The sequence below is a fragment of the Cucumis sativus genome, chromosome 3 (genome assembly GCF_000004075.3).
Source record: "Cucumis sativus cultivar 9930 chromosome 3, Cucumber_9930_V3, whole genome shotgun sequence".
Classification (NCBI taxonomy): domain Eukaryota; kingdom Viridiplantae; phylum Streptophyta; class Magnoliopsida; order Cucurbitales; family Cucurbitaceae; genus Cucumis; species Cucumis sativus.
In genome coordinates, this window is record NC_026657.2 from 27,283,026 (window position 1) to 27,298,376 (window position 15,351).

Sequence of the window (15,351 nt, forward strand, 5' to 3'; positions counted from 1 at the left end):
ATCAAAACAAGGATCACTCAATTTCTTTAAAACTTGTATTAAGGTATTTATAAAATAAAGCAAATTGTTAGATTATATTCTATTTGTAATAAATCTAAACTTATATGTGGTACATTTACTATATTTGAAAGTCCTTTTTATCAATTCATCCAAACAAATCAGATAGTTAAATGTATATATATATAATGAATTTTAGGAAGATAAACTTCATAGAGGATAAGAAGGAAAGGACACAGAATTTTGTAGAGATTTTTTGTGTTTGTGTTTGCTTTTGTTTTTTCTTTTCTTCTAAGTTTGAGTGAAAAGTGAGCAAAAGAGTACAAAAGTAGAGGGAAATTAAAATGGTTAAGAGAGAGAGAGTTAGAGAGAGACTAGCAAACGGAGAGATTAAAATTAGAATTAGAGAATTATATAAAATCTTTAGATGGAAAAAAATATTAAACTATTCACAATATGTTTTTTTAGTATAACTTTTCACAAAGTGTTAAACACAGGAGAAAGTGGAGTAGGAGAAGTATTATTATTATATATAGTAAAATCTACTTCAAAATTACCTTCCTCGACAATGGCTTGATCATTTTTTATACCTCTAAAATCGATGATAGATGTGTGGTCATATTAAGCGAATGGTTCTCTAAAGTTCTTAGTGGGTGTACCCTTTGAATTGATGATGTTGAGACTAAAAATTATCTACTTTCTTTATTGATATTTCAGTTAATTAGGTCATTTTAGGGAATGGACTCTCACACGATTGTGCATTGGAATACCAAAGTTATTTGAATTTTGTTGATTTGGTGTAAGTAATTGATTCAGACATAAGGTTTGGAAGGTTGTTGGGTGGTTATTATCTATCATATTTGATATGAGTGAAATCTTTGTGCCATGGAGCAGCCATGTCCCCTACTCTAAGTTGTTAGTCAGGTGCGGGTTTTTAAGTTTTTATTTATAAGTTGCATTTACTCAAGTCTTTTATCAAAAGAATTTATGCTTGTTATACTTGTGGGGATTTTTTTTTTCCTTTGAGTTCTAATTGCCTTTGTTGCTTTGTTTTGGTTCTTGTTGCATGTAAGTCAAATTTTTATTGTGTTCCTTAGTGTTGAGCTAGGAGGTCATTGTTGATTTGGTGTTATTCAATACATTAAAAAAAAGAAGAAGCAAGAATAATTAAAATAAAAATAAATAGATAATATTTGTTGATTGGTAAGGAGGTTAATATGTTTTTAATTAATTGAAATTAAGTAGAAGATGAAATTTTGACTTATAAAATATAGTGAAGGTAAATAAATTAGAATGGGTGTAGTTAATTTTAAAAATAGAAAAGAAGTGATAGGAAAAAAATGAGAGAAAAGGAGAAGGTTAAAAGAAAAGTGAAAAGTTTAAATATCGAAAGGAAACTAAAAATTGAAGAAGAAGAAGAATGTAGGATATTTTAAAAACAGATTGAGGAAATAAAAAGGAAGATAGAATTTAAAGAGAAAAGAAAAAAGAGTGGAATGATATAGGAAGTGTATAGTAAGGAATTATAATAGTAAAGAAAGGGATGGGGGGGGACAACTCCCATGGGGGTGCACCACATCACATCAATTCTTAGCTCTTAAATCGTATAGAAGGGAAGGGGAAGGGAAGGGAAGAAGAAGATGCGCGAAGCAGAGGATAGGTCTCCCCTAGAAGCAGAGCAACGCAAGTAAGAAAAGAAAATAAAAGAGGGGGGAAAAAGGCATCTTTTTATTAGCCGTGCCATGGGGGTGAGAGCGAGGGACACGCGGTGCTCCAACATTGGGTCCCACCATTTTGCTTCCTCTTTGCTTTGGTGTTGTATATCTCTATCTATATTGTACTCTCCACTTCCTCTTCCTCTTCCTCTCTCTCTCTCTCTCTCTCTATTTCTATTTCTAAATATTGGAATCGCAAGGACTCACTCTCATTTTTTTGTACTATCAATAGTTGAAATACATAACTAATTAATTCAATTATTGTTTCTATATCTAAATTACCACTTTCTCCCTCTTAACTCTTTAACCCTCCCCCCCCCACTATCTAACCCCCTCTTTCAACTTTCTAAACCCTCTTCTTTTTCTCTTCTTTTCTTTCTTGCTTCATACTCTACTCTAATATCTTAATCTCTTTTTATTTTTCTTTCTTTACCTTATTCACAGTTTTAATCTCTTCATCGTAATTTCAAATATGTTCTTTCAACATGATATTTTACGTTTTTTTAGGTTTCATCTTAAAATCAAGTAATTATAAAGGTAACTCATCTATTATATAAAAAGAAATTTGATCTTTTTTTTTAAAGCTTGTTCTTATTTGATCTAGGTTCTAATAGATCGAAAATTATTGATGAAGTGGGAGAGGAAGGAATGTGTAATTTTAAGTGTGAAATAAGAAAAGTAAGAGAAAAAGGAGGTGGAGGGAGGCTAAATAATGCACACCAAATTTGGTTTATTTTCTTATATTTTTTTCAATATTGTTTTTCTTTTCTCTCTCTCTCTCTCTCTTCCTTTGTTTTGCCAATCTCTATGGGTGTTGTTGTTCCTCTCATACAATTACCAAACCTTTACCATCACTACTCCCACTCCCAACACCCAATACGAATCAAAGCCCACACGCTTTTACATTCATTCATTTCCTCATCGTCATTGTCTTCGTCTCTCCTCATCTTCCTCACTTTCCTCATCTCTCCGACGGATTTCCGGCCGTTCATCTCTGTTGACTCTACTTGGTATCCTTCAATTCTTTCTCTTCTTTGTCAATTTTTCCTTAATTATGCTTTCTTTCTCATTTATTGCTTTTCGGTGCCCAGAGTTTCAGTATTTCCCAGCTGGGCTCCTGTGTTCTCAACCCTTCAACCTCTTCAACTCCTTGCTTTTTCATGATTTGGTGTGAATTCTTGTTATGGCTTTGTGGGTTGCTCTTAATTGGAATTGTGGATGCGTCGGTTTCTTGTTTCTGGACTTTTGGGGCTGGAGTGAAGCTGATTAGAACACGTTAGGAATTTAATTGTTTTACTTGAGGGGTTTTTCAGCTTTGATCTGTTGCTGCGATTTGGTTGCCGTTTTGTGCTTAATTGTTTAAGGGAGTTGAGCTGAATAATTGGATCTTCTCAGTCTCCTCTCCTTTTTGACAAATGGAGGCTGGATATGGGGGCGAAGCTTGTCAGTTGTATGGTATGGGCACTATGGACTTGAGGGCTGCTGTTGGGAAGCGGAATCTGGAATGGGATTTGAATGATTGGAAATGGGATGGAGATCTCTTTATTGCTAGGCCTTTAAATACGGTTGAATCTGGTCATTTGAGTAGGCAACTTTTCCCAATCGTCTCTGGGATTCCCCTGACAAACGGGGGTTCGTCCAATAGTTCCTCGTCATGCTCTGATGAAGCTAACATGGGGATTGAGAAAGGGAAAAGGGAAGTGGAGAAGAGGAGGAGGGTCACTGTTATAGAAGATGAGAATCTCAATGATGAAGCACGTACTTTGAGTTTGAAGGTTGGTGGAAATGGTTCTCAGATTGTTGAGAGAGATGCAGGGAGTTGGGAAGGAACCAGTGGGAAGAAGACTAAATTGGCTGGGGGAAATTCAAATCGTGCAGTTTGCCAGGTAGAGGACTGTGGAGCAGATCTGAGCAATGCGAAAGATTACCACAGACGACATAAAGTCTGCGAAACCCATTCTAAGGCGAGTAATGCACTTGTTGCTAATGTTATGCAGCGATTCTGTCAACAATGTAGCAGGTGATCTTTCTTTTAGTTGCTTTTAGAATTTATATCATTAATTCATTCTATCTATATTTGCTCAGGCCATAGTTGAGAAATGCTACTATTTTTTCAGAGTAAACCTTCCAAATTGATTATTGAAATTGTCTACTTTGTATCAGTACCTCCAACTTTTCTTTCATTCTTTTCAATGGAAGTTGTTGTTTTGCTCAAAAAATCAGTACCAGTAACTTCATCAAAGATTTTGGCTCCATAGTTATTCTTATTCCTATGCTTGCAATTTCTTACCTTGACTTCTTGAAGTTTCTGGCGTAATATTACTCTGTGGAATCTGTTGCAAAATTTCTGGTGTAATATTACTCTGTGGAATCTGTTGGCAGGTTCCACGTTCTTCAAGAGTTTGATGAAGGGAAACGAAGTTGTCGCAGGCGTTTGGCTGGCCATAATAAGCGCAGAAGAAAAATTAATCCAGATAATGTTGTTAATGGAAACTCCCCACCTGATGAGCAGACTAGTAGCTATTTACTGTTAACTTTATTGCGAATACTTGCAAATTTACACTGTAAGTAACTGTTTGTCACCCTGGAACCATTTTGAGGATTGATCTGTTGTAGTTGTCATTCTTTATTTTCTTCTTTCTCCTTAGCTATGCTACTCGTCTACTTACCCTTACCTACTGGCCACCCATATGAGTTTCCACCTTTTTTTCAAATCCTTTAGGCACTAACTGATTGGAGTACAGAAATTTTAGCTACTACAGTCCTTGCCTTCTTAGATCATATTTCATGAACCAAATAAACGAAAGAAGAATAATGTCTGAACTTTGTTGCAAAGCAAGCTAATTAAACCCGTAGAAAGAGAAGCAACCAAGTTCAAAAATGACATTTTACATCCTTTCTTATATTCAATCTGGCACTTTAAATTGCTTCTTCCTAGTTCTCTTGGCATTACACAAAGCAAATATAATGTGTAAACATTTTTTTTCTACTATCATTAGTTAAAATTTTCTCGTTATGGCCTTCATAAAAGAACATGCATTTGTTACATTTATATAGTAATGCCACCATTTAATGAGAGTGTGTATGTGTGTGTGTATTTTGGAATATAAGGTTGGTGCTCCAATGGCTTCAGTTTGTATGATAATTTATTCCCCCCTTTTCTACACAAATACAATATGGTTCAACTTCAATTTTTTTCTCCGTTCATAACTATGATTTGAGAACTCTTTGAACCCCTTTTCCTGTTAAAGATATCTAATACTGAAAAGTTTTTATATCTCATTTATTCCATGTTTGTTATTATAAAAACTATGCATGCCAGATTCAGAAGTATATGCGCATCTTTTTCTGTGTTGAACTCTTGTTGTTCTTAGAATATTAGTATGTGATTGATCTTGTGTTATTTGGTGTAGCCAATGGATCAAACCAGACCACAGATCAGGATCTTCTTTCTCATCTTATACGAAGTCTTGCCTGCCAATCTAGTGAGCATGGGGGAAAAAACCTATCTGGGATTCTGCATGAACCCCAGAATTTGCTGAATAATGGAGCATTAATTGGTAAATCAGATCTAGTTTCGACTTTTCTCTCAAATGGTCCTCAGGTTCCTTTGAGATCTTCTAAACAACATGACACCCCTATACCTGAGACACCAGCACAAGCCATTGGTAGGGGTGGTGATACACCAGCTATATCTTCTATTAAACCAAGCACTTCAAACAGCCCTCCCGCCTATTCTGAAATCAGGGACAGTACAGTTGGGCAGTGCAAGATGATGAACTTCGATCTGAACGATGCTTATGTTGACTCAGACGATGGAATGGAAGATATTGAAAGACAAACACTCCCAGTGCACATGGGAACAAGTTCTCTTGAATGTCCTTCTTGGGTGCAACAGGACTCTCATCAGTCAAGTCCTCCTCAAACTAGTGGAAATTCAGATTCAGCATCTGCCCAGTCACCTTCAAGCTCTACTGGAGAAGCCCAGGTAATGCTGTCCAAAAATTTCAGGCCATTTCTCATTACCCTTTTCCCTTCCTGTCTCAACATTTTTTGTTCTTCTAAATTGGTGGATTACAGAAAATTTCTACATATTGTGAATAATTAAAGCTTTTCTTAAAGGAGGATTCCTCCTTCACTATCTGTCTGCGTTTGGTAATAACTAAAACAGACTTCTTATCAACTTTTTTCTTTGTAATTTAAAATTTAAAATCACTGTTTGGTGTTATAAAATTTGTTAGTTATAAATTAATTTTAAATATTAAGGAAAATAGTTTATAATAAAAAAATCACATTGTATACTTTTTTAAAAAAATTAATGTATTTAACTTATGAAAAATAGAAAATGGATTCTTATTGTTAAAGTATAAAATTGAAAATTAAATATTAATTGAAAATTGTATATGATTTTAGGAGAATCTAAAAGCTTGTAGGATTCTGCTTTTAAAGTACATGTGATATTAATGTGTTTTTAAAAGTGATTCTAATAGTTTTATTTTAAATCTTTTTACCAAACATAAAAAACGGTTAAAAAATTTTCCAAATGATTTTTTAACGCAGCCAACACAATGCCAAACGTAGCCTAACGCAACTTTTTTCATTCTTCCAGAGCCGCACAGATCGCATCATTTTGAAATTATTTGGGAAAGCACCGAATGATTTTCCTCATGTTTTGCGAGCTCAGGTATGTGGAGAATCAGAACCAAGCATTTGAAACAGTTTGAGACCTCCCTCTTAGTCTCTGTGAATTTTTCTATCAGGTTCTCGATTGGTTATCGCACAGTCCCACGGAGATAGAGAGCTATATCAGGCCTGGTTGTGTTGTTCTAACAGTATACGTACGGCAGACCGAAGCTGCTTGGGACAATGTAAGTTTTTATATTTGTATATTCTCGTCTGATCTATCAATTAATGGGATGCCTTCCTAGAGTTATCATAGAGACCCTTTTCTAATGGTTTTTTTTTTCTGTACTTCAGCTTTGCCATGACCTCAGTACCAGTTTTAATAGGCTTCTTGATGTTTCGGATGATGCTTTCTGGAAAACTGGATGGGTTTATGTGCGGGTTCAGCATCAAATAGCTTTTGTTTATCAAGGTTTGTTTTTCTCTACTTAAAATGATTTTCACTGTTGTATAATAGTAATACTCAGTATGACCACCTTTTTTTATGCAACAATAAGGTAATGATCATCTTGTTTGTGCTGCAGGTCAGGTTGTAGTTGACACCTCCTTGCCTCTTAGAAACAATAATTACTGTAGGATCACAAGTGTAAACCCAGTTGCTGTTTCTACATCTAAGAAGGCTATATTTTCAGTTAAAGGAATAAACTTGAGCCAACCTACGACTAGGTAACATCATCTTTTTGTCTATTTTCTTCTTTGGCCTTTTACTTCTATTTGTCTCATATTTGCAAATACTAAACCCAATTTCCAGGTTACTCTGTGCAATTGAAGGGAAATATCTAAGTCAGGAAGCTTCAGATGAGTCAACAGAAAGTGATGATAACTTGAAGGCACAGGATGACAGCCAATGTGTTACCTTTTCCTGCTCTATTCCTGTTGTCTATGGAAGGGGATTCATTGAGGTGCATTTTTTTATATTCTTCTTACAATACATCTTCATACAATCATACTAACCAATAATTTGACAAATCGACATTTTTTTTTTACGAGAGGGAGGGGATTAGGTTTTTTTTTTAGGTGATGGCTTCAATTTACTTTTAGAGTGTTTGATGGCTTTGGATCAATATTTTTTATTCATCTTCTCACAATTTTCTTTAAGTTTATTTTGTAAGAAACAATATATTGATAGAAGGAAACATATAAAAGAAAGGGAAGGCCTTAATCCCTGCTAAAAAGATTAAAAAGAAATTCTTTTCAATCAGCACAAGAAGAGACATTCTTATTGTTCTTTTGGGCCATTTCCTTTTAAGCAAAGGTTTGATTGTTAGGCCTCGTATTAAGCAAGTTTACATGAAGAGCGGTAAAAAGGGCTTGTACCCATGAAAAAGGGGTAGTTGGTTGTGGTGGTCCTTTAGGCTGAGTTGGCAAGGGAATGTTGGTATTTATATTGTTGTTTTGTGTCAGAGTTGGTTATCTTGGTTTTTGTTTGTACGAACAGTAGTTCACTGTGGAGAGAATAGCCCTTTTATTTGGCTGGGTGTTTTTATGTGTTTATGTTTTGAAACCAGTATACATCTCCCTTGTTCTAGTGTTTGTTCGGTAGCTACTCTCTCTCAAGTGAAGACGTGTCTTAAGTGGTATCAGAGCTATTTGAAACTCTTGGAACTGGAGCAAGATGATGCAAAATCAAATTGAAGAGAGGCTCTGTGCGACAAAACGAATATTGAAGCATCAAGCAAGAGATACAGAGGTCACCGACCCTAGAGAAAAGTGTGGAAAACATTCACGCCATGTTACCAAAGTTGTATGAGGAGCGGCAACGTCCACAAGGGTCATCTGAGGTAACGGGAATGGGAACTAGAAAGAGGAAGGTGAGAACTGAGGATGAGTTTGACTTGGCAGAAGAAAATGAAGAGAGGAATCGTCTCAACCCCGAGAGTTGGAAGCGGGGCAAGATCAAATCAAATTCAAGAATGGGTGGTTTTATCGGGTAGAACACTATTTCTTGCTACATTTTTTAAACGAGAAGGAATAGTTGAAAATTGCCATTGTGAGCTTAGAGGGGAAGGTTTTGAGGTGACTTCGGTGGGATGAAAATCAAAAGAAGTTTAGGTTGTGGAAAGAGCTAAAACAAAGGATATATACTTGTTTTCGTCCCAGAGAGCAAGGGACTCCTTGTGAGATTTTTTGCGATTAAGCAAGAAGGCAACAATGACCAATTATTTGTAGATACGTCCAATGGCCTAGACTTGATGATGCAGACAATGGTTTTTTCGATGAGAGCAGTGAGCCTGGAGGATATGATGGATGCGGCCTAATTAGCGGAGGATAGGATTGAAACAATTCGCATGGCCCAAGGCCCATATGGGAAGGAATGGAAATCGACTCAGAATCCAACGGTAGAAAATTTAGAGTCTGATAGCTCATACTCTTACCTTGGCAGAAATGATTCCAAACCTTGACATGCCTAATAGGGAGGATTAACTGCACTAGGTACATTCAAGATCGAAGGGACGCTAGAGGATTAGGAGACTGCTATCATGGTAGATTATGGGACAAGTCACAACTTTATCATCCTATGGCTTGTGGAAGTTTACCTATTGTCGAAACGACAAACTATGGGGTCTTCATGGGTTCTGGGAAAGCCATCCAAAGGAGTCATCGTGGGCCTACTAGTGATGAATATTGTGGAAGGTTTTCTTCCACTAGAACTCGGTAACCTTGACATGGTTCTAGGGACGCGATGGTTGCGAAAACAAGGGTCGATGACAGTAGATTTGGGGGAGTTGGCAATGGCATTCTTAGTTGAGGACATCAAGGTTATACTGAAAGAAAACCCCCCTTGTCTCGAATGGAGATATCTTTGACGATGTTGTCCAAGATGTGACAATCGGAGGACTACGAGATTTTGATTGACTTTCATGCCTTGGGGATCTCAAAGAAAGATCTAGAGGTTGTGGTTCGAGGTGGTTAAAGAGCTCGACCAGAATTTGAGCAACTGTAACTTGAGTAGCTGATGTTTTTAATATGCTCGAAGGACTGCCTTTGATGTGCCAAATAGACCATGGGATTCAATTGAAGGAGGGGACAAACCCAATCAATGTGAGACCATGTCAACATTCTCATGCTCACAAGAATGAGATTGAGAAGCTAGTCAGCAACGTGTTTAGCAACCAACATTATTCATCCTAACATTATCCCATTCTCGAATGATACGGACGATGGCCTAGACTCGATGATACGGACAATGGTTTTTTCGATGAGAGCAGTGAACCTGGAGGATATGATGGATGTAGCCTAATTAGCGGAGGATAGGATTGAAATAACTCACATGGCCCAAGGCCCATATGGGAAGGAATGGAAATCGACTCAGAATCCAACGGTAAAAAATTTAGAGTATGATAACTCATACTCTTACCTTGGCAGAAAAGATTCCAAACCTTGACATGCCTAATAGGGAGGATTAACTGCACTAGGTACATTCAAGATCAAAGGGACGCTAGAGGATCAGGAGACTATTATCTTGGTAGATTATGGGACAAGTCAAGAAGAAAGATGATAGTTGGCGGTTTTGTGCAGAGTATGAAGTGTTGAACAAAGCCATAATTTTCGACAAAGTTCCCTATACCGATGATTGATGAGCTACTTGATGAATTAAATGGAGCTTGTGTATTCTAAAAAATTGACTCAAAATCAAGCTATCATAAGATCAGAGTTCGCGATGAAGATGTGAGGAAGACGCCTTTTGGCACACATGAAGACTATTATGAGTTTCTTGTTATGCCATTCGGGTTAACCAACGCTCCTGCGACTTTTCAAGCATTGATGAATTAAGTTTTTCAGCCCTACCTACATAAACTTTTACTAGTGTTTTTTTATGACATCCCTGTGTACAGTGCCGATGTGGGAGCTTATTTAGAGAACTTGACGTTGGTCTTTTAACTTCGACGGGAGCACTGTTTGTACTCCAACAAAAAGAAGTGCCAATTTGCAAAGGATAGGACCGAGTATTTGGGACATCATGCTAACTGGATATTACCGACGATTTATGGCGAACTACGACACTATTGTGGCACCCTTGACACGATTGACTAAGAAGAGTGGGTTTAGATGGTCCAAGGAAGCCACCGCACTTTTGAAGTTTCGAAGAAAGCGATGGTGATGTTACCCATTTTGGCTTTCTCAAACCTCAACATTCCATTTGAGATTGAAACTTATGCATCTGGTATCAGGTTGGGAGTTGTGTTATTGCAAAACAAGTAGCCAAATGTGTATTTCAGCCACATTATCCATGGCAGCTTTGGTGAAATATGTGTATGAAATGGAATTGATGGCTATCATCTTATCGGTCACTAAACTTATGGGGTACAACTTTGAAATCCTTTATAGAGCTGGCCTCGAGAATAAGGCTGTGTATGCACTCTCTGGCATTCATGATGACGCCCAATTGAATGTTATCATGTTTCCTTTTTTGCTCGATGTTGGGGTGGTAGAAAAAGAAGTCCAGTTTGGCACCAAGTTGTAGAGTATTTTTGACCAAGTGGGTCACGACCCCGACAGTGTTCCACAGTTTGACAAGGGAGGTTGCTGTATAGGGGCTGGTTAGTTCTACCTAAGACATCCTGCTTGATTCCCACAAAATTTTACACATTCCATGATTAAGTGATAGTGGGTCATTTGCACACCTACAAATGTACTGCGGCGGAGTTGTTTTAGGAAGGGATGGGGAATGATATAAAGAAGCATGTGGACAATTGTGCTACCTGCCAACAGAATAAAATCCAAGCTCTCTCTTCAGTTGGTTTGGTGTAGCCGTTACCCATCCCCAACCGAATCTGGTAGGATATCTATGGAACTTGTCGAAAGGTTGCCACGATCAAAGGGATATGATACAGTTCTTGTGCTGGTTGATTGTTTGAGCAAATATGCTCACTTCTTGGCTTTGGGACATCCTTTTTCGGTGAAAACTGTGACAGTGGTCTTTGTGAAGGAAGTTGTGCGGCTCCATGGATATCCTTATCCATTGTGTCAGATCATGATTGAGTTTTATTGAGTCACTTTTGGAAGGAACTATTTCGAATGCAGGAGCCAAGCACCACATATTACCCTCAATCTGGCCGTCAAATGGAGATAGTTAACAAGTGTTTAGAACTTTACTTGCGTTGTTTTTGCAGCAAGAAGCCCAAAACGTGGGGTGAGAAGCTGGTATGGGCAGAATACTGGTACAACACAACATATCATGCTACGATAAAAACCATTCCCATACTGTGGTTTATGGACAGGCCAATACGACAGCCAATGACTCACTGGAACACCAATTACAGACTCGGGATGAGGTGCTAAGTACTTTGTAGGAGCACTTGAGACACACAAGAGCAAATGAAAAGTTTGTCGATCTACATCATTAGGATGTGGCTTATGAGGTGGGAGATTGGGTCTACTTGAAGATCATACCTTACCGCCAGCAATCCTTGGCTAAGAAGCGCTGTGAGAAATTATCCCCAAATTTTTTTGGCCCCTATCAGATTATGGGACGAGTTGGTGAGGTTCCTATTTACTGAACGTACCTGCAACTGTGAAAATTCACCTCATTTTTCATGTATCTCAGTTGAAGAAATCTGTGAAAGACAAGCATACAGTTCAACCAAATATTTCAATGATGAATGATCGGATGGAGTGGGTGCTATAGCCCCGTAAGGTTGGTCAGATGCGTTGGAATGAAGCCAAGAGGGACTGGGAATGTTTGGTTACTTGGAAAAATCAGCCTGGCATGAAGCTACCTGGGAGTCCCATGCTGTATTTACGACCCAGTTTCCAGATTTTCACTTTGAGGACAAGTGACTCTTCTCCGTTGGGTATTGTTAGGCCTCCTATTAGGCAAGTTTACAAGAGGAGGGTATAAGGTCTTTATGCCCCAGACAAAGGGGTAATTGGTTGTGGTCCTTTGGGCTGAGTTGACAGGGTAAAGTTGGTATTTATATTGTTGTTTTGTGCTAGGGTTAGTTATCTTGGTTTTTGTGAGTAAGAACAGTATTCTCTGTGGAGAGAACAACCTTCTTATTTGGTGGGGTGTTTTTATATGTCTATGTTTTGAAAGCAATATACATTTCCTCTGTTCTAGTGTTCGTTCGGTTTTTCCTCTCTTTTAGGTGAACCTTACATTGGTTTAGCCTGTTGAAACATCTGTCTCAGTTTATATTCTTTGCTTCATTCAAAGGCCGAGTCTCACAATCTTAGTGAACCTCTTTGGGCTGAACTCTAATGACAACAGCATTCTCTCCCACAGGTTACACAGACACTACTTATTGCCTACTCATGAGTAACAGAAAGTGTTACTATAAATTTTGGCAGATGACATGTTTGAGAGAGATTTTAAAATAGTCAACCACTTATATTAATTTGGAAATCACTCGAAAAATGCAATTATAAGTGTCAATTAAACATTGAATTGATTTTGAGTAATTAAAGGTGGGCTTCGGAGAGATTTTAAACATTGCAAGTGGTTTTAATCATTCCAAAATCACTCCATCCCAAAATGCATTTAGACTTGGAAGCCTCAATGGTCTCCATTCCAGTGTTCGTAAGCTAATTGATATTTTGCATTTCATCAAATATTCCTCAAAGAACATATAGGCTGCGTCTTCATACTTATTATATTTAGATTTATGCCTTAGCATTCCAAGGATGTGTTCTTCTGTTTAAACACTTTTCAAAGTTAAAATTTCAATTTATAGTTTGATTTGAAATATCCAGGTTGAAGATGATGGTTTTAGCAGCAGCTCCTTTCCTTTTATAGTTGCAGAGGAGGACGTTTGTTCTGAGATCTGCTCACTTCAGAGTGCATTAGAATTAACTGAAACATGTTCAAATTCCGGGGAAACTGCAGAGCTGGAAGGAAGGAGTAATGCGATGGAATTTATTCATGAAATTGGTTGGCTATTCCATAGAAATCAATTGAAGTCTAGATTAGGCCACTTGGATCCTAATGAAAATCTCTTTTCACTGCCACGGTTCAAGTGGCTCATGGAGTTCTCCATGGACCATGATTGGTGTGCTGTGGTTAAAAAGCTGTTAGATATTCTTCGAGATGGGACCGTGGATGCTGGAGGTCACCCCTCCTTGAATCTCGCATTGATGGAGATGGGTCTACTTCACCGAGCAGTGAGAAAAAACAGTAGATCACTGGTAGAGCTCCTTTTGAGATATCCTTCAAAAGTGAAGGATGCATCAAGTTCTGAAGACAGTGCATCTGTTGATGGAGAGACTGATAGCTTCCTGTTTAAACCTAATGTCGTAGGCCCAGCTGGTTTAACCCCTCTTCACATTGCAGCTGGTAAAGATGATTCCGAGGATGTTCTTGATGCATTAACCAATGACCCGGGAATGGTAAGGATTTTCACAGTATGTTTTTTGATACATGGTTTCATATTTTCATGCATCAGTCACATCACAGTCGTGGGGAACATAATTGATTATTTCCCCTTTGTTCATTTTCGTTGATACTTTGAGGAATGAAACTTGCAAGTTGGTACTGAATTGTTGTAGTTCACAAAATCTGTGTTCCGGTTGGTACAAAAATGCTTTAGCTTTAGGAGATTGAAACTGAAGAATTGAATGGTTTGTTTTAGGTGGGAATTGAGGCTTGGAAGAGTGCTCGAGATAGCACAGGCTCAACACCAGAGGATTATGCCCGTTTACGTGGCCATTACTCTTATATTCGCCTTGTCCAGAGGAAAATCAACAAGAGATCTGCAGCTGGTCATGTAGTGCTTGATATTCCTAGTTCTCTCTCAGATGGTAGCTGGAATCAAAAGCAGAACACTGATTTTACCTCCTCCAGGTTTGAGATTGGTAGGACGGAACTAAAACCTAGTCAGCAGCACTGCAAGCTTTGTGTTAGGAAACCGCTGGGTTGTGGAACATCATCTAGCGCGTCTTTGGTCTACAGGCCAGCAATGCTTTCGATGGTGGCCATTGCTGCTGTTTGTGTTTGTGTGGCACTCCTATTTAAAAGCTCGCCTGAGGTTCTCTATGTCTTCCGGCCCTTCCGATGGGAACTATTAGATTACGGTACTAGTTAGACCCAATCTATTAATTATCTACCTGACTAAATTATAGGTAATGTATTTGTATGGAGTTATGAAGTTAAAATTCAGTAGTAACTTGTAATGAGTTCCAGATTGATATACTATTCTATTTACGTGTTATCGAAATTCGCTATACACGGCCATCTGACTTTGTGTGTGCGTGCATGTGACTGCTCTGCAAATTTTAGTTCCAAACTGCAGGTATATGTGTTCACTGGACAACAATCGCCGAGTGGTCGACGGGAGCGGAGGAGCATCCAAAAGGGTTTCGTCTTCTTTTATTTTTACTTTCTAGTTCATGTAACAATTCTCAGTTTCTAGCTGGCTTTTATGAGTGTATGGTTCAATGTCATGTTCTGGTTCCAGCAGAGAATGGAAATTTATTGAAATATAGGGACAGATTCTCATCTTCCCTACCAAATATAATATAGGAGCTAAAGATTTGGCTGATATGTTCTGAAGAACTTTTGAGATATTTTCTTTTCAAAGTTCTATACAAATATTAGAGGAAGACTCGTTCAAATATGTTTGGCTTTCCTATTTTCATCTGTTTCACTTTGGAGGGGACAGTTTGGGTTGTTACTATAGTTTGCTATACCTGAGGTTAGAATAGTTTATAGATTATAATAGTTTGTGTTTAGAGTGTAGAATTTAAGTTTAAATTATAATGGTTCGTGTTTAGCTCGAAATGGAGTATGAGTTGTTTTAAGTTGGGTTTATGTTTTTATCTACTGTCTATTTTTATTATACAAGTAATAGTACTTTAAAATATCCTATTTTATAAATATAAATAAAAGCATTTGTTCTATCAATTTTTAAAAGAATGTGTTAGATTTTAGGTTATTCGTCAATTTGATTAGTGTGAGATGCGGCAACATGAGTGAACATGTAAAAAGTACAAGAGATCAAGTTACCATTCATAAATATGT

The 15,351-nt window shown here is 37.7% G+C and overlaps 1 protein-coding gene across 1 annotated transcript; it reads left to right on the plus strand.

Moving 5' to 3' along the window:
* The first annotated feature begins 2,465 nt into the window (after window positions 1–2,465).
* Window positions 2,466–14,874, plus strand: LOC101203103 (squamosa promoter-binding-like protein 1). Its single transcript, XM_004148530.3, has 11 exons — window positions 2,466–2,722; window positions 2,804–3,732; window positions 4,095–4,276; window positions 5,126–5,700; window positions 6,322–6,396; window positions 6,473–6,580; window positions 6,690–6,807; window positions 6,920–7,061; window positions 7,147–7,297; window positions 13,089–13,721; window positions 13,964–14,874. The coding sequence occupies exons 2-11, from the start codon at window positions 3,128–3,130 to the stop codon at window positions 14,414–14,416; spliced, it is 3,042 nt and encodes a 1,013-aa protein (XP_004148578.1). The 5' UTR covers window positions 2,466–2,722; window positions 2,804–3,127; the 3' UTR covers window positions 14,417–14,874.
* The last annotated feature ends 477 nt before the right edge of the window (window positions 14,875–15,351 follow it).